At 45.3% G+C, this 27308-nt stretch overlaps 1 protein-coding gene across 1 annotated transcript in view; it reads right to left on the bottom strand.

The window, feature by feature from the left end:
- Positions 1-27308, bottom strand: part of LOC139276178 (sorting nexin-9-like) — a 122027-nt gene that overhangs the window by 42646 nt on the left and 52073 nt on the right. The window contains exons 10-12 of the mRNA XM_070893762.1: positions 20512-20642; positions 18843-18943; positions 17553-17653 (exon numbers count right to left, since the gene is read on the bottom strand). Of these exons, the coding sequence (XP_070749863.1) occupies positions 17553-17653; positions 18843-18943; positions 20512-20642 (333 nt within the window). The remainder of the gene's footprint in view (positions 1-17552; positions 17654-18842; positions 18944-20511; positions 20643-27308) is intronic.

Genomic DNA, 27308 nt, shown 5'->3' on the forward strand with positions numbered 1-27308 from the left:
ATAACTTGCTCTTCGATTTTTTTCTGCCAAAGTGCATGACCTCACACTTTTCAACAACACACTCCATCTGCCAAATTTTTGCCCACTCATTTAGCCTGTCTATGTCCTTTTGCAGGTTTTTTGTGTCCTCCTCACACATTGCTTTTCCTTCCATCTTTGTATTATCAGCAAACTTGGCTACGTTACATTCGGTCCCTTCATCCAAGTCGTTAATATAGATTGTAAATAGTTGGGGTCCAAGCACTGATCCCTGCGGCACCCCACTAGTTACTGATTGCCAACCCGAGATTGAACCATTATCCTGACTCTCTGTTTTCTGTTAGTTAGTTGATTCTTTATCCATGCTTATATATTACCCCCAACCCCATGAACTTTTATCTTGTGCAGTAATCTTTTATGTGGCACCTTGTCAAATGCCTTCTGGAATTCCAAATACATCACATCCACTGGTTCCTCTTTATCCACCTTGTTCGTTACATTCTCAAAGAATTCCAGCAAATTTGTCAAACATGACTTCCCCTTCATAAATCCATGCTGACTCTGCCTGACTGAATCATGCTTTTCCAAATGTCCTGTTACTGCTTCTTTAATAATGGACTCCAACATTTTCCCAACCTCATCATCCCTCAAAACGAGGATGACTTGCTTCCATGCCAAAAAAGGATGAGTTCACAGGTGTTTCAATGAAGGACCTAATAGGCCAGGTCCTGTAGGGTGGAAGATGCCTTTGCGTGGATTTTTTTAACGTGTGGTGGTCGTTGCACAACAGCCACCACATGGACTTGACAGAACGAGGTCTTGGTCCAGTGGCAAAGGGTATCCAAGATGACAGGGGACCTGCTCTGCTGCATAGACCTAGTGCGCACACATATCGCAGTGTGGGCTGGCCCGTGCTGCCCCTGGGCCCCTGGCCCCGAACTCACGCCTCTCCTGCGTCCTGATCACATCCCTCCACAGTCTCTCGCCGCTCCTGCTGTATCTGCCCACACTCCAACCATAGATGTTAGGCTAACTGGTCTATAGTTTCTTGCTTTTTGTCTGCCTCCTTTTTTTAAATAGGGGCATTACATTTGTAGTTTTCCAATCTGCTGGGACCACCCCAGAATCCAGGGAATTTTGGTAAATTACAACTAATGCATCCACTATCCCTGCCGTTACTTCTCATAAGACCTTAGGATGCAAGCCATCAGGTCCAGGGGATTTGTCCACCTTTAGTCCCATTATCCTACTGAGTACCACCTCCTTAGTGATTGTGGTAAGTTCCTCCCTCCCCCGCCCCACCCCCACACCGCCCCTGCCCCTTGACTCCTTGACTATCCACTGTTGGGATATTTTTAAGTGTCCTCTACTGTAAAGACTGATACAAAATATTTGTTTAGAGTTTTTGCCATCTCCATGTTCCCCATTACTAATTCCCTGGTCTCGTCTTCTAAGGGACCAACATTTACTCTAGCCACTCTTTACCTTTTTATATACCTATAGAAACTTTTGCCATCTGTTTTTATATTTTGTGCTAGTTTACTTTCATAGTCTATCTTCCTGTTCTTAATCATTTTTTTAGTCATTCTTTGCTAGCTCTTAAAAGCTTCCCAATCTTCTGTCCTCCCAGTAGTTTTAGCCACTTTCTATGTCCTTGTTATTAATTGGATACCATCCTTTATTTCTTTAGTTAGCCACAGATGGCTATTTTTTCTTTTACACCCTTTCCTCCTCACTGGAATATATTTTTCTTGAGAGTTGTGAAATATCTCCTTAAATGTACGCCACTGTTTATCAACTATCCTATATTTTAATCTATTCTTCCAATCCACTTTAGCCAACTCTGCCCTCATACATTCATAGTCTCCTTTATTTAAGCTTAGTACGCTGGTTTGAGATCCAACTTTCTCGCCCTCACCTGAATTTGAAATTCAACCATGCTATGATCACTCATTCCAAGGGGATCCTTTATTAGGAGATTGTTTAGTAATCCTGTCTCATTACACAGGACCAGATCTAAGGTAGCCTGCCCCCTTGTTGGTTCCGTTACATACTGCTCAAGGAACCCATCCCTTATGCACTCTATGAACTCTTCCTCAAGGCTACCCTGACCAATTTGATTTGTCAAATCAATATGGAGGTTAAAATCATCCATGATTATTTCTGTTCCTTTTTTACAAGCCCCCACTATTTCCTGGTTTATACTCTGACCTCCAGCATGATGCCACCACCAAACACATCTTCCAGCTTTACAAAGGGACCGCTCCCTCCGTGACACCCTGGTCCACTCCGCAGTCACCCCCAGCACCCCCTCCCCTTCCCATGGCACCTTCCCGTGCAAGCGCAGGAGATGCAACACCTGCCCTTTTACCTCCTCCCTTCCCACTGCCCAGGACCCCAAACACTCCTCGCAGGAGAAACAGTGATTTACTTGTATTTTTTACAATTTAGTATACTGTATTCACTGCTCACGATGCAATCTCCTCTACATTGGGGAGACCAAACTCAGATTGGGTGATCACTCTGTGGAACACCTCCGTTCAGTCCATAAGCGTGACCCTGAGCTTCCAGTCACCTGTCACTTTAATTCCCTGCTCCACTCCCACTCTGACCTTGGTCTCTTATACTGTTCCAATGAAGCTCAATGTAAGCTCGAGGAACAGCAGTTCATCTTTCAATTAAACACTTTACAGCCTTCTGGACTCAACATCGAGTTCAACAATTTCAGACCATAACCTCTGCCCCAATTTTTTTCACTTGGCAGCTGTTGATGATTCTGCCATTCCCATTTGCAGCATTGAATCACTCCTGCCTCCACCCTATCCAGACCGTCCCTTTTGTTCTTTCCTCTCCACCCTTCTTCCCTGCTTTCTCTGCCTCTGCACCTGGTTAAAATCTGTTACATCTCTAACTTTTTCCAGTTCCGTCGAAGGTCACAAACCTGAAACGTTAACTCTGTTTCTCTCTCCAAAGGCTGCCTGACCTGCTGAGTGTTTCCAGCATTTTCTGTTTTTATGTCAGATTTTAGCATCTGCAGTATTTTTCTATTGTATCCATATCTGTATGCAGCTTTTAGAACCTGTGGCTACATGAACTATAATCTAACTCTGTATGTGCGCAGACGCAGGCGTCGTCCGCGTGCTGTAGCTCGACGACAGAGGTTGGGGTGGTCTTGGATCTGGCCTGGAGACGGCGCAGGTTGAACAGGTTCCCACTGGTTCTGTAGTTTAGTTCCACTCCAGCGGGGAGCTTGTTGACTGTGAGGTGGAGCTTGGTGGCGAGAAAGATTGAGAAGAGGGTTGGGGCGATGACACAGCCCTGTTTGACCCCGGTCCAGACATGGATTGGATCTGTGATGGATCCGTTGGTAAGGATCATGATCTGCATGTCGTCGTGGAACAGTCGGAGGATGGTGATGAACTTTTGTGGGCATCCGAAACGGAGGAGGACGTTCCATAGACACTCGCAGTTGACAGTGTCAAAGGCCTTTGTAAGGTCGTAGAAGGCCATGTATAAGGGCTGGCGCTGTTCCCTGCATTTTTCCTGTCGCTGTCGCGCTGCAACAATCATGTCCCTTGTGTCCCGTAGGGGACGAAATCTGCACTGTGACTCCGGGAGGAGCTCCTCGGCCACGGGAAGAAGACAGTTGAGAAGGACTCTAGCGACGACTTTCCCAGTGGCTGATAGCAGGGAGATTCCTCTGTAGTTGCCACAGTTCACGATTACTGCATCTCTGAGATCCCCCGGCACGCTCTCCTCCCTCCAGATGAGAGAGATGAGCTACAGTACGCGGACGATGCCTGCGTCTGCGCACATTCAGAGGCTGAACTCCAGGACACAGTTGACGTATTTACTGAGCCGTACGAAAGCATGGGCCTTACACTAAACATCCGTAAGACAAAGATCCTCCACCAGCCTGTCCTCACCGCACAGCACTGCCCCACAGTCATCAAGATCCACGGTGCAGCTCTGGATACCGTGGACCACTTCCCATATCTCGGGAGCCTCCCATCAACAGGAAATAGTGGGAGCTTGTAAAAAGGGAACAACAATAATCATGGGTGATTTTAACCTCCATATTGATTGGACAAATCAGGGTAGCCTTGAGGAGGAGTTCATTGAATGCGTAAGGGACGGGTTCCTTGAGCAGTATGTAACGGAACCAACCAGGGGGCAAGCTATCTTAGATCTGGTCCTATGTAATGAGACAGGATTAATAAACAATCTCCTCGTAAAGGATCCCCTCGGAATGAGTGATCATAGCATGATTGAATTTCAAATTCAGATGGAGGGTGAGAAAGTTGGATCCCTAACCAGCGTACTAAGCTTAAATAAAGAGACTATGAAGGTATGAGGGCAGAGTTGGGTAAAGTAGACTGGGAAAATAGATTAAAGTGTAGGATGGTTGATGAACAGTGGTGTACATTTAAGGAGATATTTCACAACCCTCAAGAAAAATATATCCCAGTGAGGAGGAAAGGGTGTAAAAGAAAAGATAGCCATCTGTGGCTAAATGAAGAAATAAAGGAAGGCATCCAATTAAAAACAAGGGCATACAAAGTGGCCAAAATGAGTGAGAGGACAGAAGACTGGGAAGCTTTTAAAGGCCAGCAAAGAACAACTAAAAAAATGATTAAGTGAGGAAAGATAGACTATGAAAGTAAACTAACACAAAATATAAAAGCAGATAGCAAGAGTTTCTATAGGTATATAAAAAGGAAAAGAGTGGCTAAAGTAAATGTTGGTCCCTTACAGGATGAGACCGGGGAACTAGTAATGGGGAACAGGAAGGTGGCAGAAACTCTGAACAAATATTTTAGGGGGGGGAGGAATGTAACACAATCACAATCACTAAGGAGGTGGTACTCAGTAAGATAATGGGACGAAAGGCAGATAAATCCCCTGGATCTGATGGCTTGCATCCTAGGGTCTTAAGAGAAGTAGCGGCAGGGCTTGTGGATGCATTGGTTGGAATTCACCAAAATTCTCTGGATTCTGGGGAGGTCCCAGCAGATTGGAAAACTGCAAATGTAATGCCCCCATTTTAAAAAGGCAGACAAAAAGCAGGAAACTATAGACCAGTTAGCCTAACATCTGTGGTTGAGAAAATGTTGGAGTCCATTATTAAAGAAGCAGTAGCAGGACATTTGGATAAGCAAAATTCGGTCAGGCAGAGTCAGCATGGATTTATGAAGGGGAAGTCATGTTTGACAAATTTGCTGGAGTTCTTTGAGAATGTAACAAACAGGGTGGATAAAGGGGAACCATGGGATGTGGAGTATTTGGACTTCCAGAAGGCATTTGACAAGGTGCCACATAAAAGGTTACTGCACAAGATAAAAGTTCATGGGGTTGGGGGTAATATATTAGCATGGATAGAGGATTGGCTAACTAACAGAGAACAGAGAGTCGGGATAAATGGTTCATTCTCTGGTTGGCAACCAGTAACTAGTGGGTGCTGCAGGGATCAGTGCTGGGATCCCAACTATTTACAATCAACATTAACGACTTGGAAGAAGGGACTGAGTGTAACATAGCCAAGTTTACTGACGATACAAAGATGGGAGGAAAAGCAATGTGTGAGGAGGACACAAAAAATTTGCAAAAGGACATACACAGGCTACGTGAGTGGACAAAAATTTGGCAGATGGAGTATAAAGTTGGAAAGTGTGAGGTCATGCACTGTGGCAGAAAAAAATCAAAGAGCAAGTTATTATTTAAATTGAGGGAGATTGCAAAGTTACGCAGTATAGCGGGACCTGGGGGTATTTGTGCATGAAACACAAAAGGATAATATGCAGGTACAGCAAGTGATCAGGAAGGCCAATGAAATCTTGCCCTTTATTGCAAAGTGGATGGAGTATAAAAGCAGGGAAGTCTTGCTACAGCTATACAGGGTATTGGTGAGGCCACACCTGGAATACTGCATGCAGTTTTGGTTTCTATATTTACGAAAGGATATACTTGCTTTGGAGGCAGTTCAGAGAAGGTTCACTAGGTTGATTCCAGGGATGAGGGGGTTGACTTATGTGGAAAGGTTGAGTAGGTTGGGCCTCTACTCATTGGAATTCAGAAGAATGAGAGGTGATCTTATCGAAATGTATAAGATTGAGGGGGCTTGACAAGTTGGATGCAGAGAGGATGTATCCACTGATAGGGGAGACTAGAACTAGAGGGCATGATCTTAGAATAAGGGGCCGCGCACTGAAAACAGAGGAGGGGGAATTTCTTCTCTCAGATGGTTGTAAATCTGTGGAATACACTGCCTCAGAGAGCTGTGGAAGCTGGGACATTGAATAAATTTAAGACAGAAATAGACAGTTTCTTAAACGATAAGGAGATAAGGGGTTATGGGCAGCGGGTGAGGAAGTGGAGCTGAGTCCATGATCAGAGCAGCCATGATCTTATTGAATGGCAGAGCAGGCTCGAGGGGCCATATTTCTTATGTTCTTATGTTCTTATGTAACAAGAGTAGGCATCGATGATGAGATCCAACACCGCCTCCAATACGCCAGTCCAACCTTTGGCCGCTTGAGGAAAAGAGTGTTTGAAGACCAGGTCCTCAAAATTGCCACAAAGATCAGAGACATGGATCATATTCAGCAGACACCTCAAGTTGCTGGAGAAATATCACCAACGATCTCTCCGCAAGATCGTACAAATCCCCTGGGAGGACAGGCACACCAACATCAGAGTCCTCATCCAGGTTAACATCCACAGCATTGAAGCACTGACCACATTCGATCAGCTCCGCTGGGCAGACCACATAGTTTGCATGCTAGACACGAGACTCCCAAAGCAAATGCTCTACTCGGAGCTCCTTCACGGCAAATGGGCCAAAGGTGGGCAGCAGAAACGCTACAAGGACACTCTCAAAGCCTCCCTGATAAAGTGCGACATCCCCACTGACACCTGGGAGTCCCTGGCCCAAGACCATAGTAATTAGAGGAAGTGCATCCGAGAGGGCGGTGAGTACCTCGAGTCTCAACGCTGAAAGCATGCAGAAATCAAGCACAGGCAGCAGAAAGAGCGTGCGGCAAACCAGTCCCACCCACCCCTTCCCTTAACGACTATCTGTCCCACCTGTGACAGTGTGTATAGCTCTCATATTGGACTGTTCAGCCACCAAAGAACTCACTTCAGGACTGGAAGCAAGTCGCCCTCGATTCCGAGGGACTGCCTATGAATCTAGCAATTGGCACAACAATTGGAAATTCTTTACTAAAACTACCAGTGATTTAGCAGCCTGATGCAAATGGTATTCATTGGCCCTGTTATGTCAGTAATCCACGAGGCAATGTGTTGTACTCAAACTGTAATGACCTTGGTCCTTCATTCATAACTCCAGAGTGAGGCACAAGCATGGTGAGCAGCCTTTTATACTGCGCCCTGCACACCGATGCTAGTGACCCTCAGGCCTCCCACCACAGTTCCCTCTGGTAGACAGTCTCTGCTACAGGGGCAGGAAACCCTGGTCTCCACCAGTTACACCCTCTAGTGGTGCCAGCATAGTATATACACAGTGTAAATCTTATTGATAGTACATCAGGTAACAAGTCTCCATCTTATGCAATTATACAGTGACTACACAGAGAGTATATCTATAGTCTGCATATATAACATCACTCTCCCCCAAGTCCTTTGTGCCGATTACCTTTGCATTATGTGCTCTGGCTTAGCTCTCCCCAGACTTAAGTGCCAATAGCCCTTGCATCTTGGCTGTGCTTTGGCTTGGCTCTCTCCCTGTTAACCCTCAAGTCCTTTTGCCACAACGTTGGGTAGTGGTTACCAGCTTGGATGGTTCGATGATGCGGTGGAGGTTCCAGTGGGTTCTGGGTGTGATCCATGTGTGTGTCCATGGCTACACACATCCATTTCCTCCCACACCCCCACAGCAAGATCATGCAGCATGCCCGTTACATTAATATATAGGATCAGACACAGTGCAATTACAAAGAAGCGAAGTTACAGTTTGTATCGTGACACCTTGGTTCAGTGACTTACATTCGTTACGTTTTGCGGTCATGTATCAGGATTGGGTAGATTGCATTCATGGTTCAGTCATGGTAAGTACTGAGGTAGCAGTACAGGTATGTGAGAACACAGGTTCCAGAGTAACCGGACGGGGTCCTAGTCGTCTGATGGCGGCGCTGTGCCCCCTGCTAGCGGGGTGGGCTTGGTTCACTCACCTAGTCAGGACTCAGGGCCTTTGCCGTTGCCTAGTGGTGGGCAGAGCCACAGAGGTGTGTGGCCTCCTTGTTCTCCTTTGGGCTGCAGAATTTTCTGCCTGTTCTCTAACGGTGTTGGGAACCTGGCTGTTCCAGGTTCCGTTTGGAGAATTCGTTGGTTCTAACCTTTCGCTCCCGGACATGGCCGAGGTAGCGACTGGGTCTGGGGGCTGCACCGTCTCCACCCGGGTGGTGGGCAACGGCGGCCGACTGCGCGTATTGACGCCGTTTTCGTTTCCAGGTCCGTGGCAAATCGCGCCATCGGGTGCCTGCAGCATGGGATAGACCTGGGGCGGAGTATCAGGATCAGTGCCTTCACCCTCCTGAGGTCGCTGGCCTATAACTTGTGGGGACACCTGGGGCACGCCATCAGGATCAGCGCCTTTACCCTCCCGAATTCACTCGCTTGCTACATTTGGGGACACTCTATTCCCGACATCTCGCAACAACATTTTGTTCTTTACATTAGGATTGGTACCGACATCTCGCAACAATGTTTTGTTCACAGTCTTAATCGGTTTGTTACATTGATTGCCATGCATACAATATCTCTTTCCGTTCAGTTGGTTGCAGGTCTCCTTTAAGAGAACCCTGCTGGTTTTACCCCAATCAAATCCTTTGTTAGACACCACGTGTTGGTTCCTCAGCGTTGTACCTCGTGATATGGCCACGGCCATCTTTTTTTTCAGCCATGCTGCACCTCGCTGCAGCGTGGACGCCATCTTGCCTCTGTCCTCGAGGTCGACTGTCTTGATCCTTTCTCCCATGATTCTGCCTCAAAAGCTGGAAGGATGCCTGTGAATTCGATCTTCCTCCCCAGGAGTCCTGCCACTGGAGCCGGGAAAGTACTTTTAGGTCGTTCCGGTCGGATCATTGCCACGCAGTTGTGATGGATGGTCTGTGCCTCAGGTGCTGCGCTGGTCTGTTCTCTGGTGCCTGGCCCAAGCGAAGGTGAGGTTTTGCTCTGCCTCTGAGCACGGGGGACATCAATTGCTGGAGTGAAAAGGTCTTCCCATTTCCACTGGATCTTCCCAATCCACCTTCTTCCAAGTAGCGTTGGACCATCACCTGCAACAATCCACAAAGGTAACTTGTGCATCACGCCATTATGGATTAAACTTACATCCGCACGACCAAGGACTGGGATCAGCTCCTTGGTGTAGATGCGCAACTTTTCCTGTACTGGAACCAGATCGGGTCGTTTTTCGTTCCATAGCCTCACAAAGGCATCCTGGCTCATCACTGACTGGCTCGCTCCCGTGTCCACTTCCATGAAGACTGGAACGCTGTTTATCTCGACTTCCATCTTCACTGGAGGACAATCGGTGGTGCAGGTATACAGGCTATATACTTCTTCTTGGGGCTGAGCTGCCTCTCTGGCCAAATCATCATACTGGATTCAAAGTCATCTACCAACTCCTCTGCTAGACGGTGAGTCGTATTTCTTTTACACATATGCTGGAGGTGGCCCTACGTGTTACAGGCTTAGCATACGTACTCAGCAAACTGACACTGGTGAGCCCTATGGTTTCTTCCGCCACGCCAGCATGGTGCTACTCGGTTAGCATCCCTCGATGGACTCGGAGTTCTGGAACCCTGAGGTCTGTGCTCTCTGCCCTGGGCAGAGCCATGTTCTACAGTCTTGCCTGTGAAAGGCACCATTCTGTGTACAGTACTTGCCGGGTTTGAGTCCACGGGATGAATAATTTGCTTGGCGCTGCAGGTCGAGGTCATGAACGCCTGACTGATGCTGATGGCCTTCTGCAGGTTGACTGTGGTGTCGGCAGATAATAGATAATAGCTCACGGCCAATTCCCATAATGAAGATGTCTCGCAATGCTTTGTTGAGGTGCGTGCCGAAATCACACGGTGCCGCAAGTCTCCTGAGGTTGCAGCATATTTTGCAATCTCCTGGCTCTCAGGTCTGTGGTGAGTGTAGAATTTGTGCCTGGCCGTAAGGATGCTTTGTTTTGGTTTTAGTTGGTCGTGAATTAGTTTAGTCAGCTCATCGTATGTCTTATCCTTGGCCTTTGTGAGTGCCAGCAAGTCCCTGACGAGGCGGTAGACCTCGGGTCCACAACTGGTCAGCAGTACAGCCTTGCGCTTCTCCGCCAATGTATCCGTCTCCCCTGCCAGGTCATTTGCCACAAAATATTGCTCGAGCCTTTCTGTGAAGGCGTCCCAATCATCACCCTCTGTGGAGTCTTTTAGTGTGCCAAAGGTAGCCATAATCATGTGAAAGTCCGTATTCTCGTCGCCAGTTGTTATGTCTGTAATGCACTTATGAATGACTCCACGAGGCAAGGTGTTGTACTCAAACTGTAGTGACCTTGGTCCTTTATTCAAAACTCCAGAGTGAGGCACAAGCAAAGTGGGCAGGCTTTTATACTGGGCCCTGCACACCTATGCCGGTGACCCTCAGGTCTCCCACCGCAGTGCCCTCTGGTGGACAGCCTCTACCACAGGGCAGAAAACTCCAGTCTCCACCAGTTGCACCCTCTAGTGGTGCCAGCATAGTATATAAACATAGTGTAAACCTTATTGATATTACATCAGGTAACAAGTCTCCATCTTATGCAACTATACAATGACTACACAGAGAGTTTATCTATAGTCTGCATATATAAAAGGCCCCGAGTCTCGACTGATGGAACCAGAAGGAACAAACTATTTTTATGGTTGGACCTCATTAGAATAGAATCAGCGAGCTGCCAGCATTCAATGAGCACCGACAGGCAGCTTGCCGATTGTGGGGGGAGGGGGAGCAGGGTGGAGTAGAGTGGAGATAAAATCTGACTGCTCCACCACAAAGCCGAGCCAGAAGCAAGCCTTTAATGAGGGTGGGGGAGGCAACCTCGGGAGACCTACTGAGCAATTGACAAGGGATGGGAAAGATTCTTGTGAGGCCAGGAAAAGCATGAAAGCAAGGAATTGTTTTGAGTGTTTTGGAGTGGTCTGTAGTCGAATGCTTTCTGTCGAATAAATATTTTAACAAGCCTGTTTCGAGCGATTTCACGGCATGCTCAAACATCAATCCGGGTGGGTCTTAGGTGGCCAGTGAGCGGTAGGCATTAAAAAAAAAAATTGTCTGCCTACCACCTGGTTTCTCAATGTGAACAGGGTGTTAAGCAGACAAAAAATGCACCCTTGTCTCTCATTGAAGGGGATTAATGCAATGCTACTCCATGGCTCCCATTCTCCAGCGCATGGTCTATGTTTGTATTTGTGATCTCTGGGACCTACTGTATTGATATTGGAAATTCTGGAATCAAACTTGTATTGGTTTTAAGGACACTAACAGCAAGCCTGTCCAAATGATGCCATCCCTGAACTGTTACTGGAAGTAGTGCCACAAGAAGAGGTGATAGTGACAATCTATCAGGAGTGATAAAGTAAAATCAAACAATAAGTACAAAATTCCAACACATCTGGCATAGTTCTAGTGATTTCTTGTAAAGTCGGTAGAACTAACAACTCCTATGGCAACTCTTCCACATTCGAATACATTTAAACAATGCTTAATATAAAGCTGTCATTAAATATGCATGATTGGAATTCCCAACGTTTAATATATATCTTTTTGCTAAGTGATTACATTCAGAACATGTACATTGGAATCTAAATACATCTTAGTAAAGGCTGTCATTCTAAGCACAGTAACTGACAAAAATGCAAGGCAATATCTAAGAAACCAATTTTTCATCATGTTCATCTGTCTGATAATTATATATTGTGGTTGAAAATATGAAATACTTGCATTTCTATAGTGCCTATCATGACCTCAGGACATAAGAACATAAGAAATAGGAGCAGGAGTATGGATTTTTGAAAGGTAGGTCATACCTGACAAACCTGATTAAATTTTTTGAGGAGGTGACTAATGTAGTGGACAGGGAAATGTTTATGGATGTTATTTATATGGACTTCCAGAAGCATTGGATAAAGTTCCACATAAGAGACATCTACAGAATTGAGGGCAAATTACTGACCCTGGTTAGGAAATTAACTCAGCGACAGGAGACAGGCAGTAGGATAATGGGGAGGTACTCAAATTGGCAGGATGTGACTATGGTGTCCCGCAGGGATCTGTGTTGGGGCCTCAACTATTCACAATATTTATTAACAACCTAGATGATGGCATAGAAAGCCACATATCCAAATGTTCTGATGACACAATGATAGGCGACATTGTAGGCAGTGTCGATTAAAGCATAACATTACAAAGGGATATCGACAGATTAAGTGAATGGGCAAAACTGTGGCAAATGGATTTTAATGTAGGGAAATATGAAGTCATCCATTTTGGACCATAAGGATAGAACAGAGTACTTTCTAAATGGTGAAAGGCTAAAAACAGTGGAGGTCCAAAGAGATTTGGGGGTCCAGGTACATAGATCATTAAAATGTCATGAACAGGTAAAAAAATAATTTAAAAGGCTAATGGAATGCTGGCCTTTATATCAATAGGCCTAGAATACAAGGGGCAGAAGTTATGCTGCAGCTATACAAAACCCTGGTTAGACCACTGGAGCACTGTGAGCAGTTCTGGACACCACACCTTAGGAAATATATATTGGCTTTGGAGGGAGTGCAGCATAGGTTTACCAGAATAATACCCTGGCTCCAGTTATGAGGAGAGATTACACAAATTAGGGTTGTATTCTCTCGAATTTAGACGGGTAAGGGGTGATCTGAACGAAGTTTTCAGGATATTAAGGGGAACAGATAGGGTAGATAGAGAGAAACTATTTCCGCTGTTTTCGGATTCTAGGACTGGGGGGCGTGGTCTAAAAATTAGAGCTGACCTTTCAGGAGTGAAGTTAGCAAACACTTCCACACACAAAGGGTGGTAGAAGTTTGGAACTCTCTTCCGCAAACAGCAAATGTTGCTAGATCAATTGTTAATTTTAAATTGGAAATTGATGGTTTTTTGTTAACTAAAGCTATTAAGGGATATGGGCCAAAGGCAGGTATATGGAGCTAGGTCACTGATCAACCATAATCTCATTGAATGGTGGAACAGGCTTGAGGGGCTCAATAACCTACTCCTGCTCCTATGTTTCTATGTTCCTATGAGAAGACCATACGGTTCCTTGAGCCTGCTCCGCCATTCAATAAGATCATGGCTGATCTTCGACCTCAACTCCACTTTCCCACCCGATCCCCATATCCTATGATTCCCCTCGAGTCCAAAAATCTATCTATCTCAACCTTGAATATATTCAATGACTCAGCCACCTTTTGGGGTAGAGAATTCTAAAGATTCACAACCCTCTGAATGAAGAAATTCCTCCTCATCTCAGTCTTAAATAGCCAACCCCTTATCCTGAGACTGTGCCTCCTAGTTCTAGACTCTCCAGCCAGGGGAAACAATCTCTCAGCATCTACCTTGTCAAGGCCCCTCAGAATCTTATATGTTTCAATGAGATCCTCTCTCATTCTTCTAAACTCCAGAAAGTATAGGCTCATTCTACTCAAGTCTCTCATAACATAAGAATTAGGAACGGAGTAGGCCATCTAGCCCCTCGAGCCTGCTCCGCCATTCAACAAGATCATGGCTGATCTGGCCGTGGACTCAGCTCCACTTACCCGCCCGCTCCCCGTAATCCTTAATTCCCTTATTGGTTAAAAATCTATCTATCTGTGATTTGAATACATTCAATGAGCTAGCCTCAACTGCTTTCTTGGGCAGAGAATTCCACAGATTCACAACCCTCTGGGAGAAGAAATTCCTTCTCAACTCGGTTTTAAATTGGCTCCCCCGTATTTTGAGGCTGTGCCCCCTAGTTCTAGTCTCTCCGACCAGTGGAAACAACCTCTCTGCCTCTATCTTGTCTATCCCTTTCATTATTTTAAATGTTTCTATAAGATCACCCCTCATCCTTCTGAACTCCAAGGAGTAAAGACCCAGTTTACTCAATCTATCATCATAAGGTAAGCCCCTCATCTCCGGAATCACCTAGTGAATCGTCTCTGTACCCCCTCCAAAGCCAGTATATCCTTCCTTAAGTAAGGTGACCAAAACTGCACGCAGTACTCCAGGTGCGGCCTCACCAATACCCTATACAGTTGCAGCAGGACCTCCCTGCTTTTGTACTCCATCCCTCTCGCAATGAAGGCCAACATTCCATTCGTCTTCCTGATTATCTGCTGCACCTGCAAACTAACTTTTTGGGATTCATGCACAAGGACCCCCAGGTCCCTCTGCACCGCAGCATGTTGTAATTTCTCCCCATTCAAATAATATTCCCTTTTACTGTTTTTTTTACTGAGGCCTCATAGGACAACCCTCTCATCCCAGGAATCAATCCAGTGTACCTGTGTTGCACACCCTCTAAGGCAAGTATATCCTTTCTTAGATAAGGAGGCCAAAACTGTGAACAGTACTCCAGGTGTGGTCTCACCAAAGCCCTGTACAATTGTAGTAAGACTTCCTTACTTTTGTACTCCAACTTCTTTGCAATAAAGGCCAACATACCATTTACCTTCCTAATAGCTTGCTATACCTGCTTGCTAACTTTGTATTCTTGTATGAGGCACCCAAATCTCTCTGAACACCAACACTTAAAAGATTTAAAATATTCTGTTTTTCTATTCTTCCTACCAAAGTGAATAACCTCACATTTCCCCCATTATACTCCATCTGCCACCTTATTGCCCACTCACTTATCCTGTCTATATCCCTTTGCAGCCTCTTCATCTTCATAGCTACTGTCCCATTTAGCTTTGTATCGTCAAGAGACTTGGATACATTACACTCGGTCCCTTCATCTAAGTCATTAACATGAATAGATTGTAAATAGCTGAGGCCCCAGCAATCCACGAGTTACAGTTTGCCAACTGGAAAATGACCCGTTTATCCCTACTCTCTGTTTTCTGTCTGTTAACCAATCCTCTATCCATGCTATTATAGTACCGCCAACCAGATGAGCCCCTATCTTGTGTAACAACATCTTATGTGGCATCTTATCGAATGCATTTTGGAAATCCAAATATTCTACAACTACTGGTACCCCCTTATCTATCCATTAGTTACATCCTCAAAAAAACGAATAAATTTGTTAAACACGATTTCCCTATCATAAAACCATAATCTGCCTAATCATGATTTTCTAAGTACCCTGTTAACACCTCCTTATTAATGGATTCCAGCATTTTCCCGATGACTGATGTCAGGCTAACTGGTCTATAGTTGCCTGTTTTCTCTCTTCCTCCTTTCTTGAATAGTGGGATTATATTTGCTACAATCCAATCTGCAGGGACCATTCTAGAATCTCGGGAATTTTGAAAGATCATAACCAATGCATTCACTATCTCTGCAGCAATCTCTTTTAGAACCCGAGGATGTTGACCATCAGGTCCAGAGGATTTGTTGGCTTTTTGTCCAATTTGTTTCTCGAGTACTTGTTCTCTATTGATATTAATTACATTAAGTTCCATTAGGTCTCATTAGACCCTTGGTTCCTCAGTATTTTTAGCACGCTTTCTGTGTCTTCTACTCTGAGGACAGATACAAAATATTTGTTTAATGTCTCTGCCATTTCCTTATTCCCCATTATAATTTCTCCTGTCTCAGCCTCCAAGAGACCAACGCTTACTTTTGCTACTGTCTTGAAACTCGGGATGGCAATGGTATCGGGAAAAAGCACCAAGAATGGACAGAGGAAGACTGGGTGGTCGCCAGAAGCAGTGGGGTAGAGCAGCGGGAGGCAACCAGTGAACATAGTGGGCAGACAGTGGTGAGGTTGCAAGGTGAATAGTGGAGGACACTAGGGAGTCACTGAAAGGAGGAAAAGACAGTCGCAAAAGATGCCCAGAGAGCAAAATACTACAGATGCTGGAAATCTGAAATAAAATCAGAAAATGCTGGAAACACTCAACAGGTCAGATAGCATCCATCAAGAAAACACAAGTCAGTTGATATTTTGAGTCCTATGGTTCTTAAAGCTTGGCCGGCACCAGTCTTGTACCGAGGTGTGGGACAGTGAGTTTAGCTGTAGAGAACTTTCGCAGTTGGCCTTGGATCCCCATGGGTCAAAATGGCCAATGGAGGAATTAGTCGTGGCACAGAATGCTGGCCAGCAGTGAGTAGCGGAGGGGGAGGGGGGGGGCAGAAAAACCATTTGATAGCATTCAACGGGCTATGCAGTGCAGATCCTGGGAGTACCGAAGCAAGCCGAAGTGTGGAACAGGACACGTACAGACACCAAGGGCTGGGGAGTGGCAAACGTCACAGAAGGACGAGAATCATCGGCCATAAGAAAGTGAAGTTAAACCAGAGACTAAAAAAAATGCAAACAAAAGTAAACAGTTTGAACAATGGAGGAATTCTACTGGCAGCTACAGGCACTGAGGGAGATTAGCAAGTGGATGAAGAACGATGGCATAGAACGCAAAGAAAGCTTGAACTCTGAATTACAACCATAAATTGGGAGAGAAAATAAATATATGTGCTTGAGAAAAATTACTGTCAGAGATTGCGAGGAGTAGTTTAGTTTTGTTTAGCAGAGCAGGGTGGCCAGAGCGCAGAAAGGAGGTGGGTAGATAACAAAAAACAGGATCAGTTGGTCTGGCAGCAGGGAAAAGCATTGCAATATCATCTCAAAGAAGTTGATAAGAAATTAAAGTAAATAGTTACACTCTCAGTATAAAATACCACCTACAGTGTGTGACACAAGGCATGTGTGAGTCTGTGATGGAGAGCCTCAACAATGAAAGCCATTACAGTGCCATCTATAGGTGTAACTGGTATTACAGATTCAATAAATGGATTTACCCATTGGAGTAAGACTCACATGAATATTTTTTAATGAAAAATGTGTTCCACGCACTGTATTTAATATTTAATAGATTCTCAATTGCCACAGCGTATTTTCTATCCTACTCTGGATGAGACCAGACTTGTACTGGGTTAGGGAGAAGATACGGCGTAAGGTTTAGGGATATGTATTCATTTCATAGCAGTGTGATTTGATCTAAATCTACAGTGAGTTCATGAATTAGATGTTGGCAAGAGAACAGATTAGGTTTAACCACCAATATCCTTGTGGTGAAATTTAAAACCAAGTCATTTTTACTGATTGGCCAGATGTAGTGAACGGCATTGAGGATACTACCCTCCATCTTAGGGTCAGAAGTGGGGATGTTCGCTGATGACTGCACAGTGTTCAGTTCCATTCGCAACTCCTCAGATAATGAAGCAGTCCGTGCCTGCATTAAGCAAGACCAGGACAATATTCAGGCTTGGGTTGATAAGTGGGAAGTAACATTGGCACCACTCAAGTGCCAGGCAATGACCATCTCCAAAATGAGACAGTCCCTTTTATCAAGCATCTATATACGTACATCCAGTGCACCGTGCCATGTGTTCCTCTGTCACTGTTAGAAGATTTCTAATACTTTCTCCCATGCATTTGGCAAAAGTCAAATATTTTTCTGTTCCTTCTCTGCCAATTGAAAGAAAGAAAATATATCAAGAAATATAAAGAGCTGACCAACCACGTTTAACATTTCAACATATCAAATTATAATTTTGTTTAAATTCAATATTTAAACCTTAACGGTACCTTTACTTTCTTAGCTCATCATATTTGTGTGCTAAAGTATTAATGACCTCCACGCATGACAGAGATAGAATCGGCAACTTGTGCTATATGCAACTTAATCAGTAATTTATTAAAACTTTATGACCAGAATTATTACCTGGAAATGCGCCGGGTGCCGGGGGGGGGGAGGGGGAGAGGGGCTGTCGGGGAGGGGTATACCCGGTAGACCGTGGAAAGGTCGGGTTTCCCCGTACAAACTCCACACTATGCGTGTGACATCAGCGATAGGTTCCTCGCCCGGACGTCAGTCTGATGGACAGGCTGGCTTCCAGTCGGGTGGGGGGAGGGGAAACGCTGGACAAGAGGCCGCAATCCTAAGTAGGTACTAGCCCTGACCCCGGGGGTGGGGGTCTGATCCCTGACCCTGGGAGTTCCGACCCCTGACCTCAGAGGGTCCAATTCAAGTGGGGGGTGTTTTGTATTGGGGGGTGGGGGTGGATGCTGTTGGAGTGGGGGTGATGGTGGGGGAGCTTGGGGAGGTCGGAAGAAGCACTTCTGCTCCTCATGGCCCACAAGGATTGCTCCCTGAGGCTGGTATTCTTGAGGCCTGGGTTCTCTGGCCGGCCATAGTAAAACCTGCAAAGCAGGTTAAATTTGAGGCTTCCAGCCTTATTATTATATTTAAAATACCAACCCACTTCCTAGGAATGGGTTGATTGCCCACACCCCCATCCCCAACCACCCCCCAACGGCTCCGTTTAAACCGGAAGTGGGCGGGATGGAGTCGGGATTCAGATTTTGAACACTTTAACCTCCCACCTGACCCCAACGCTCCCATTTTATGGGGTTAAAATTCCCCCCTATACGTGGCTCATGAGACTCCCTGGTATGCATCTGAGGCGCCCATGAAGACATGTTTTGCATACCCCTGTTCTAAACCATGAGATGTTCAATGTATTCATACTTAAAAAAAATCTCTGCTTGCTTTCATCCTTATTATTCAACCTTCAGAAAAATGGTAATTTTAGAACTGATTGTTGTCGTAACTAACTGCTGACCCAATAGTTTGTACCTGTATAGAAAAACGTACCCATCCAGCAGCCTAAACTCCGATGATGGCATAATTTCAGAGAATATCATTCCTCCAACAGCTTCGTCTTTCTCTGCGGCTCTTTTAGCAGTTTTCCATTCCTGGAAAAGATTCATGTCACAACTTTATTCATTCAAAGTCAGAAAAATGCGCAGTAATAAGCAAAAACCTATACAAATGAAGATACAGTGGCCACAAGCTGGGCATGATGCCAAACAGCGTGCTGCTGCAAACGTTTCAATGGTGCTATTGGGTCTCTCACATTTATATCTTTGTGGTGAATAATTGTGCTTATGAAGGGAGTGGAATACTTTCCCATTGTTAGCACCCAATGCCATAATCGAGTACTTGCCAGTCAGATACAGCACAGGATAGATGCAGAGTAATCTTCTGATCTCATCTGATCTTACACACACACACACACATTTAAATTCAAGTATTGGGAGTGGAAATAATATGGACCACTTAACCAATTTCTCTCCTTTTTGTTGGGAGACACTGCAGTCATCACTGCACTAACCCTGAGCTGAAACAGTTTGGATTGGGAACTGAGCACAGAGTGGGATTCAGAAGCTTCTATGGGTCCCAGCTCTCATCATCATAGGCATTCCCTCGTATTGAGGATGATTTGCTTCCACGCCAAAAAGGGATGAGTTCACAGATGTTTCAATGAAGGACCTAATATTCCAGATCCCGAACTGCATGTTGAAGGGTGGAAGATGCCTGTGCGTGGATTTTTTTAACGTGGGGCGGCTGTTACACACCAACCACTACACGGGCTTGACAGAGCCAGGTCTTGGTCCAGTGGCAAGGGTTAACCAAGACGACTGGAGACCAACTCTGCTGCACGGGCCGAGTGCGCATACATAAGAACATAATATGGCACTGAGCATTAACATGCTATTGGTCACAACAGTGCCCTTGTTCACCTCCTAATCACATTTTCTAACCTTCTAAAAATTGAGCATCTTTCACCTACGCTACTTATGTGTATGTTAGTCTCTTTTAGTTTGACCTTTCATTGGTGATCCCAGTTCAGACTATCACAGGAGTTTCAGAAAAGTAATTGGAAAAGCTGTGAATCCTGTGGAATGAGTAAATATGAAGATAAATATCATAGAATCATAGAATGGTTACAGCACAGAAGGAGGCCATTCGGCCCGTCGAGTCCGTACCGGCTCTCTGCAAGAGCATTTCAGCTAGTCCCACTCCTTCGCTCTTTCCCCGTAGCCCTGCAATTTTTTTCCCTTTAGGTACTTATCTATTTCCTTTTGAAAGCCACGATTGAATCTGCCTCCACCACCCTTTCAGGCAGTGCATTCCAGATCCTAACCACTCGCTGCATAAAAAGTTTTCCCTCATGTCGCCTTTGGTTCTTCAGCCAACCACCTTCTGCCAATGGGAACAGTTTCTCTCTATCTACTCTGTCCAGACCTTCATTGTTTTGAATAATCAAGGCAGAGCATGCTACTTCAGGATGCTTTTTTACTCTGTTGTCCAGTCTTGCCACATAACTGAAGTCCTGCATCCCTGGTATCATTCTAGTAAATCGCCTCTGTGCCTTCACATCTTTCCTAAATTGTGGTGACAAGATTTGGACACATACTCCAGCTGAGGCCTAACCAGTGATTTTTTTTCCTCTAAAATTTTGTATTAAGTACTCGCTCACCTTTTCGTCCCTTCTTCTGATAAAGTGTTGAAAAATTTCACTCTGGGAGATAATAGGGTGACGCGATATGCGGCTTATCCAGGCCTGCAAGCCACTCATTCGACTCTGCACAAATTCATCACCAAACCGCCCTGCAGATTGAAAATAATTTTTTTTTAGTTTTCAAAAGTATAACATGCACTAACAGTTTAATGAGCCAATGGATAGGTCATAAATTATTCATCGACTCAGAGAATCATACAGCATATAGCATAAGAGGAAGCCATTCAGCCCATCATGCCTGTGCCAGTCCTTTGACAGAGCTAACCAATTTGTATCTTCTTTATATCTTTTCCCATAGCCCTGCAGATGTTACCCCTCAAGTATTTATCCAGTTCCCTTTTGAAAGTTACTATTGAGTCTGCATCCACCAATCTTTCAAATGGTGCATTCCAGATCATCATAACTCGCTGTGTAAGAAAAGAATTCTCATAATCTCCTCTCTGCTTCTTTTGCCAATCACCTTAAATATGTGTCCTCTGGTTACCAACCCTCCTGCCAGTGGAAACAGTGTCTCCCTGTTTACGCCATCAAAATCCCTCATAATTTTGAAGACCTCTCCTCTTAACCTTCTCCGGTCTAAGGAGAAGAAACCCAGCTTTCCAGTCTTGCCACATAACTGAAGTCCCACATCCCTGGTACCATTCTTGTAAATCTCCTTCACATCCTTCCTAAAGTGTTGTGCCAAGAATTGGACATCCTTCTTAAATTGGTCATATTCCAGCTGAGGCCTAACTAATGATTTATAAAGGTTTAGCATAATTTCCCTGCTTTTGTACTGTAGGGGGCCAAAATTACCCATTTCTATAAGGCCTCTGGCCGCCTGAAAGTGGCTGCCACAGGTCAGTGTGGAATGGCCACCAGGTCGCCTTGGAGGGGCTGCCATTTTGAAAATTGCCCATGCTCCATTTTGGAGCGGTGTAGGGGACCGCTCCGCCCATTTTCCCGCCGCAGCGTACATGCGCTGACCCCTTACTGACTGGCGGGGACCCCTACCCTCAGGAAACTGCCCCTTTCCCAGAATTGCCTCGTGGGAGTGGCCCCGCCGCCAGTCGGTGCCAATAGCAGCTTTTTGTTGGTGCATTCTCTGTGGCTTGGTGGCGTGGCCATCCTTAAAGGGGAGGTGGCAGTGCCAGTGACGCCATGTTATTTTTTTTTGTCGGCTGACTGCCAGGTCGGGCCGAAAATTATGGCCGCAGGTTTGGCCGGGCCGCCAACAGGCAACCTGGCACCCCCTCTTGGACGTCCGAAACCCTCCCTGGTGGCCCAGTGTTTGCCACTAAAGTGGCTGCAAAGTTAGAAGCGGCCCTCCCCATTAACTGAAGGGGAGAAACGTTGTGACGCGCCAGAGCAATGACATCATCAGCTTGGCGCTGATGCGTTGCAGCGTCGGTCACTCCGCCCACGTCCCACTTCCGCCCCTCTAGTGACGGCCACTCCGACCCGTTCTCACTTCCGCCCCCATGATGAGGCCACTTCCGCCCTGATCAAAAAAACCCTAAAGTGCTGAATTTCAACGGTTTGGCCGCCCCATGCATTGTGGTGGCCAGAACGCATCGAAAATGGTCGGTGCACCTCGTTTCAGGCGATGGCCAATTTCGGTCCCTATGTCTCAATTCAAAAGGCCATGGATCCCGTATGCTTTTTTAAACAACCTTATCAAGCCGACCTGCCACCTTCAAAGATTTGTGTACATAATCCCCCAGGTCTGTCTGGTCTCTCTCTGCACCCTTGTTAAAATTGTACCATTTAGTTTATATTGCGTCTCCTCATTCTTCCTGCATCACTTCATACTTCCCTGCATTACATTTCATCTGCTGTTTGTCTGCCCAATTCACGAGTCTGCCTATTTCCTCCTGAGGTTTGCTGCTATCCTCCTCACTGTTTACTACATTATTCATCTCATTTATTCTTGTATTCTAGGAATGTTTGGGGGGGATTTTTACAAATGCAGGAATGCTACCATTCACTTCTGAGCAGAAAACTTCAGCTGCATTAATGCTGCATTGTATTTTCTAACACTGGTTTCACACAGTGGACATGGATTATCATCACAGAAATAACATTCATCCAAATATTTGGGGTGAGTTTCATTTGAATTCATGAGTGTCATTTGATTATTGCACAGGTTTGTGGTTATGTGGATAGGTGTCTGTGTTCTGTCCTTCAAAAAAAGCTGGATAAATAATCTGGCTGGGGATGATTTGGGAGGTTATTGAGGTAGATAATCATTGAGATGATAAATGCTATGCAGAACAAAGGTCCCCAAATTGCTGAGGCTGTGAGTGAGACTTGTCTGAGCAGGGAAACAGGCAGTAGTTGATGGTAAAAAATAGGGAATCAATTATTATTCTGGATTTGTGTTGAAACATGTTTGGGGTTAGAGAGTAATTATGCAGAGCTTTCCCTCAGATTTAAATAAGTGAGGAAAAAAAATCCATTCTCGGGCAGATTATAATTGGTCTCTGGAAACCCAATGTAGATAGTTTGCTGCTTTCTACTTGAATAAACCAACACTGGATAACAGGGGGAATTAAAACAGGCAGGGCTTGGCGACCCCATGCAGAGTGAGTAGCATTACTAAAACTTGGGGGGAGAAATTGAGGTCGTTTGTGCCTCCTGTTAGCACCCCCGGGGGGCACAAACAACTTTTCTGCCCTGACTCGGCGGTGCTAATGACTCCCACTAAATTCCATGGGGGTTTAATGGCGGCAGTAACCGGTAACACCCCACGCCGCCAGCAATGATGATGACATCACCCTGCGCAACGCCCTGTATTCTCCCCGGAACAAAAATTGGCCCGTGCTCCCTGAAGTTGTGCCAGATGATGACAGCGACAGCTTCAGGGGACGTGACCAGGGGCGGCTGGAGACTCGTGGGGTGTTACTCAAAGGGGAGGTGTCGGCCATCTTTTAAATAAATGTTGTCATTTTCCCAAATGCCCCGTTAGCGCTTTGAACATGAGGTCCGTGCCGCGATCGGACAGCCCGGCATTCCACCGCTCCCCGGTGATCTAGGTAGGACCCCGCAGAGTTGGCAGCTTGGGTCCTCCCCTTTAATGAAGGGGAGAGCCCCTCCTACATATCAGCGCTATACGGCCCAGTGCGTAGCGCTGCGCTGTGCTCCCAATCCGTCCGGCCTGTTTGCGCCCCAGAGAGGAGGTGGAGCGCATTCTTTTGAGCTTCACTTCCTCTCGGGGGAGGTACCCCCAATTTTGAAAATGGGGCGGGACTTCCGCGCCTGCTGCAAAACGTCCCGCCTCGTAGATGTTACCGCCCCCAAATGGGGATCGACGGAATTTTACCCCCTTGGTTTTTGGAAGTTTTTAATATCTGCCAATATTTTCACCTTTACATAGAAAATAGGTGCAGGAGTAGGCCATTCAGCCCTTCTAGCCTGCACCGCCATTCAATGAGTTCATGGCTGAACATGCAACTTCAGTACCCCATTCCTGCTTTCGCGCCATACTCCATGATCCCCCTAGTAGTAAGGACTACATCTAACTCCTTTTTGAATATATTTAGTGAATTGAAGATTTGAACTCGGATCGCTAGATTCAAAGTCCAGAGTGCTCACCATTACACCATTGAACCATTTAGGCTAATAATATACAACATCTATTATTAAACAAGCACTGTGATAAATACAAGTGCAGGGCTTTTTGACAGATGGAAGTGCTGACCTCCTTAATGACATAAGGATCCAGAGCAACATCGACATTTACAGCATAGGAGACCATTCAGCCATTTGTGTTTTTACTGGTACTTTGCTAGAGCAGTCCAAAACTATTCCCAAACCCCATGCTCTACCCATAAGCCCTATAAAGCCCTCTGCTTTAATTATTTACCCAATTTTCCCTTTAAAAGCCACAACTGCTCCCTGTGGCACCCTCTCCATGCTCCAACAACCATCTGCATTAAATTTATCCTGATCTCTCTCCTCATCCTCTTAGTGACAATTTTACATTGATGATCCCTCATCACTGACTCACTCACTACTGTCTATATTCCTCATGATTTGATTTGGTATCAGTAGCCTTTATTTTTAATCATGTGCCTCCTTTTAAGTTTCAGTTTAATTTAAACTATTTATACATGGAACTCAATTCTTTGATGCTTGCCTTATAGGAGTTTTGTACTCTATCCTTCTCATATCTGAAGATTTCCCACTGCTGATTCATCGATCTGTTTGCAAACTTCTCTGCCCAGTTAATTTGGGCCAGATTTCTCATTATTTCACTGAAATGTGCCTTTATCCAGTCCAGCACGGTTATCTTTGACTGCTGTCCTTTGCTATTTTGACTTTCCCCAGCATGATTGATTTGGAAAGCATGTAGAAGTGAGATCAAATAAAGTAAAATGTGAATATGTGTCACATTTGCCACAAAAACCTCTGTAGTAATTGCCCACAACCACTGACATAGCAACACTAACCAGGTCTCAGCAAGGTGGAAGAGATTTATTTAAACAGGGACGTCCACTTATTTCTCTTAAATAAAAAGTAAGAAGAATGAGAAAAAGGGTGAAATGAAACAGATAGATATAGAGGAGCCAATGAGAGAAAATGTGAGAGCTGGAAAAGAGAGAGAAAGATAGATAGATAGAGGGTGGAAAATAAATAAAGATATAGAGAAGGAGATAAGCGAAGAGAGAAATGTTTTTTATTTTGCCTATGAGCAGTGCCACTAGTGACCAACTAGTTCAATTGTAATTCTAAAATGTTAAACTTTAATCTGTATCTTATAAATTTAGTAACAGGATTTAGAGTACTAATTGATTTACTGTGGTGTTGCTCATAGATAAAAATATTTTAAAAGTGTATTTACTATATTATATATGTTTATATATTTCCTGTTATTCTATTTTTCACTTAGAAAGGAAAGAAAGACTTGGATTCATATAGCGCCTTTCACGACCACCGAACGTCTCAAAGCACTTTAGTCAATTAGGTACTTTTGGAGTGTAGTCACTGTTGTGCTCAGAGACATGGACCATGTACAGTAGACACCTCAAGTAGCTGGAGAAATACCACCAACGATGTCTCCGCAAGATCCTACAAATCCCCTGGGAGGACAGACGTACCAACATTTGCATCCTTGACCAAGCCAACATCCCCAGCATTGAAGCTCTGACCACACTTGATCAGCTCCGCTGCGTAGGCCACATTGTCTGACTCCCAAAGCAAGTGCTCTACTCGGAACTCCTTTACGGCAAATGAGCCAAAGGTGGGCAGAGGAAACGTTACAAGACACCCTCAAAGCCTCCCTGATAAAGTGCAACATCCCCACCGACACCTGGGAGTCCCTGGCCAAAGTGGAGGAAGTGTAGCCGGGAGGACGCTGAGCACCTCGAGTCTCATTGCCGAGGGCATACAGAAATCAAGCGCAGGCAGCAAAAAGAGCGTGTGGCAAACCAGTCCCACCCACCTTTTCCTTCAATGACTATCTGTCCCACCTGTGACAGGGACTGTGGCTCTCGTATTGGACTGTTCAGCCACCTAAGGACTCATTTTAAGAGTGGACGCAAGTCTTCCTCAATTCTGAGGGACTGCCTATGATGGTGATGATGATGATGATGAATGTAGGAAATGCGGCAGCTAATTTACATAAGAACATAAGAATTAGGGACAGGAGTAGGCCATCTAACCCCTCGAGCCTGCTCCGCCATTCAACAAGATCATGGCTGATCTGGCCGTGGACTCAGCTCCACTTACCTGCCCGCTCCCCGTAACCCTTAATTCCCTTATTGGTTAAAAATCTATCTATCTGTGATTTGAATACATTCAATGAACTAGCCTCAACTGCTTCCTTGGGCAGAGAATTCCACAGATTCACAACCCTCTGGGAGAAGAAATTCCTTCTCAACTCGGTTTTAAATTGGCTTACCGTATTTTGAGGCTGTGCTTCCTAGTTCTAGTCTCCCCGACCAGTGGAAACAACCTCTCTGCCTCTATCTTGTCTATCCCTTTCATTATTTTAAATGTTTCTAAAAGATCACCCCTCATCCTTCTGAACTCCAACGAGTAAAGACCCAGTCTACTCAATCTATCATCATAAGATAACCCCCTCATCTCCGGAATCAGCCCAGTGAATCATCTCTGTGCCCCCTCCAAAGCTAGTTTATCCTTCCTTAAGTAAGGTGACCAAAACTGCACGCAGTACTCCAGGTGCGGCCTCACCAATACCCTGTACAGTTGCAGCAGGACCTCACTGCTCTTGTACTCCATCCCTCTCACAATGAAGGCCAACATTCCATTCGCCTTCCTGATTACCTGCTGCACCTGCAAACTAACTTTTTGGGATTCATGCACAAGGACCCCCAGGTCCCTCTGCACCGCAGCATGTTGTAATTTCTCCCCATTCAAATAATATTCCCTTTTACTGTTTTTTTTCCCAAGGTGGATGACCTCACATTTTTCGACATTGTATTCCATCTGCCAAACCTTAGCCCATTCGCTTAACCTATCTAAATCTCTTTGCAGCCTCTCTGTGTCCTCTACACAACCCGCTTTCCCACTAATCTTTCTGTCATCTGCAAATTTTGTTACACTACACTCTCTTCCAGGTCATCTATGTATATTGTAAACAGTTGTGGTCTCAGCACCGATCCCTGTGGCACACCACTAACCACCGATTTCCAACCCGAAAAGGACCTATTTATCCCGACTCTCTGCTTTCTGTTAGCCAGCCAATTCTCTATCCATGCTAATACATTTCCTCTGACTCCGCGTACCTTTATCTTCTGCAGTAACCTTTTGTG

Source organism: Pristiophorus japonicus, chromosome 11 (assembly GCF_044704955.1).
Source record: "Pristiophorus japonicus isolate sPriJap1 chromosome 11, sPriJap1.hap1, whole genome shotgun sequence".
Lineage (NCBI taxonomy): Eukaryota > Metazoa > Chordata > Chondrichthyes > Pristiophoridae > Pristiophorus > Pristiophorus japonicus.